The following is a 2,186-nucleotide window of genomic DNA, read 5'->3' as shown; positions in this document are numbered from 1 at the left end:
ATAAATTCACGATCACAAACCTCACATGAGCACTCACTGCTCTCTGCCATCTTCCATGTCCCTAGACGTGTTGATCTTCCTGCCCTGCAGTGATTTTTCATACCATTTCCACTCTGTTCTCATGCCCCGCCTCCCAGTCTCCAGATGACAATTCTGCCTTATACTTAATGGAAACAATAGAAACCTCTAGGTAGGAATGGTCTCTTTCCCATCAGTGGTTTTATAGACATGAATTTCTCCCCCATACTTTCCTTCTGTTTTCTTACACAGAAGAAACATAACTCTCTTCAAAGATGTGTTTTCTTTTCCTGATAGAAATACTCAAGTATGTGTTAGAATTTTCCATGTTAAAAGTTCAGAAAAAACAAAACTCTCCCTTGAAACCACATCTCTTGAAACACCACCTTGTTTTCTTACTTATCTTCTCAAAGGAGTTGTTAATACATACTCTTTTCTTCCTTCTTTCCAGTCGTTACTCCATATCGTTCTGGCTCTTGCTTAAAACTTAATTTGCTAAGTTACCAAATAACCCTAATGTTTTTGGTTGTACATTCTTTTCAGCTTCTTCAGAGTATTCAACAAAGTAAATAATTTTCTTCTTGAAAAACTAACTCTTCTCATGGTTTAGGTGATACTGTGTATCTCTTGTTTTTCTCTTCATCTCTCATGCCATTTCTTCTTAGTTTCTTTTGTCAGCACTTTCCTCGCTGCCTGACATCTTAATGTTCCTCAGGCTCCTCTTCTAGTCTCACTCAATACTCTTGCCCTAGGTTGTATTAATAAACTCAAATTTATATTTCTAGCTCAGATCTTTCACCTGAGTTTCAGATTCCTGTATTCAAACATGTATTTGATCTCCATTGTGTATCTGACAGGCATTTTGAACTTAATATTTCAAAATACAACTCTTTCCTCTCACTCTGTAGATAGGTAGCTTTTTGTCTGAAATTTCCATTTGTGCCATAACAAATCAATCCAGAAATTTGGGAATTACTATTAATTCCTTTCTTTCCTTCCTAATTCCTCTCCACCAGCAGGTCCTGTTAATTATACTTCCAAGATATTTCTTTTATTTGTCTGCTTTTCACCATCTTCACTCTCATTATTTACTCTCCTAGTCTACCGTAGTAGCATCTTAACTGATCTCAGGTCTGTACTTCACAGGACAACCAGTCATTTTCCTAAAATGTAAATCACATCATCTCACTCTCCTCTTAAGATCCTTTGTTGGGTATCCATTGCTTTTAAAATAAAATTCATACTCAATAATAACGTGACCTTAGAGGTCTCACATACTTTGACCTTTGCCTATCTTTTCAGTCTCTTCAGTGTTCACTGTATTTTATTTACATTACTTAAAATTCCTTGAACAAGCCAAACTTAGAGTCTTCCAGTGTCATTTTGGTCTTGCCTGAATGTCATACCTTCATTGCTGCCTTTTCTAACCTCCCAACCTAAATTATTTCTATGACCATTTCTTTTAATGTCTCTCTCCTCTACCAATATGAAGCTCCAGGAGGACAAGGAGTTCTCTGAACTGCAGTATTCTAACCACTTGCATATTGTCTGATTTAAAGTATTTTTGTATGTGTGTATGTAAGGGTAGGTAAATGGCAGAAAATCTGATCCGTTACATAAGATACACAGATGAAAACTGATAGGCAAATGTAGACTTACTTATTTTCCCCCCTTAATAGTAGATGGTGATGTATAATACATTTATTTTAATTCTTTCAGCAAGATCTCTGTACCTTCTTGATATCGAGAGCCTGCAAAAACTCAACACTGGCTAATTATTTATACTGGTATGTGAAAATAATTTTCTGTTATTATTACCCTTAAGAATTATTTTTCTCATGCTGTAAACACAAAGACGATTTAAAATAAGATATGAGCAATCATCAGATGTCTAGATACAGTATTTTTGTATCTAGCTGTATTCCATGACAGTTGGGTTCGTGGAAACGCTTCTTGGCACCGCCGTTTCTCTCCCTTTCACTAAGGATATAACTTTCCAAGAGCTGGGATATACCTGCGGAGGGTAATGGGTGCTTTTAGTTTGATATCTGTTTGGCATGTAAAGTAGTTGAGTATGATATTTCACAGTTCTTCAGGAGTATGTATTTTCACATTATTTACTAAAACATTGGAATCATTTAAAAAGAGAAAGTTGCAATGAAAAGTTA

At 35.7% G+C, this 2,186-nt stretch overlaps 1 protein-coding gene across 2 annotated transcripts in view; it reads left to right on the top strand.

The window, feature by feature from the left end:
- The window catches only part of PIK3C3 (phosphatidylinositol 3-kinase, catalytic subunit type 3), a 76,451-nt gene extending 74,288 nt beyond the window's left edge, over window positions 1–2,163 (top strand). For both annotated transcript variants that reach the window (XM_011965813.1, XM_011965820.1), the window contains one exon: window positions 1,738–2,163. In XM_011965813.1, coding sequence (XP_011821203.1) covers window positions 1,738–1,842 — 105 coding nt within the window. In that variant the 3' untranslated portion in view covers window positions 1,843–2,163. The remainder of the gene's footprint in view (window positions 1–1,737) is intronic.
- Window positions 2,164–2,186: the final 23 nt, after the last annotated feature.

The sequence above is a fragment of the Mandrillus leucophaeus genome, unplaced genomic scaffold (assembly GCF_000951045.1).
Source record: "Mandrillus leucophaeus isolate KB7577 unplaced genomic scaffold, Mleu.le_1.0 Scaffold1187, whole genome shotgun sequence".
Classification (NCBI taxonomy): Eukaryota; Metazoa; Chordata; class Mammalia; order Primates; family Cercopithecidae; genus Mandrillus; species Mandrillus leucophaeus.
Note: the sequence above shows the minus strand (reverse complement) of the source record. Positions and strands in the feature narration are given on the sequence as shown.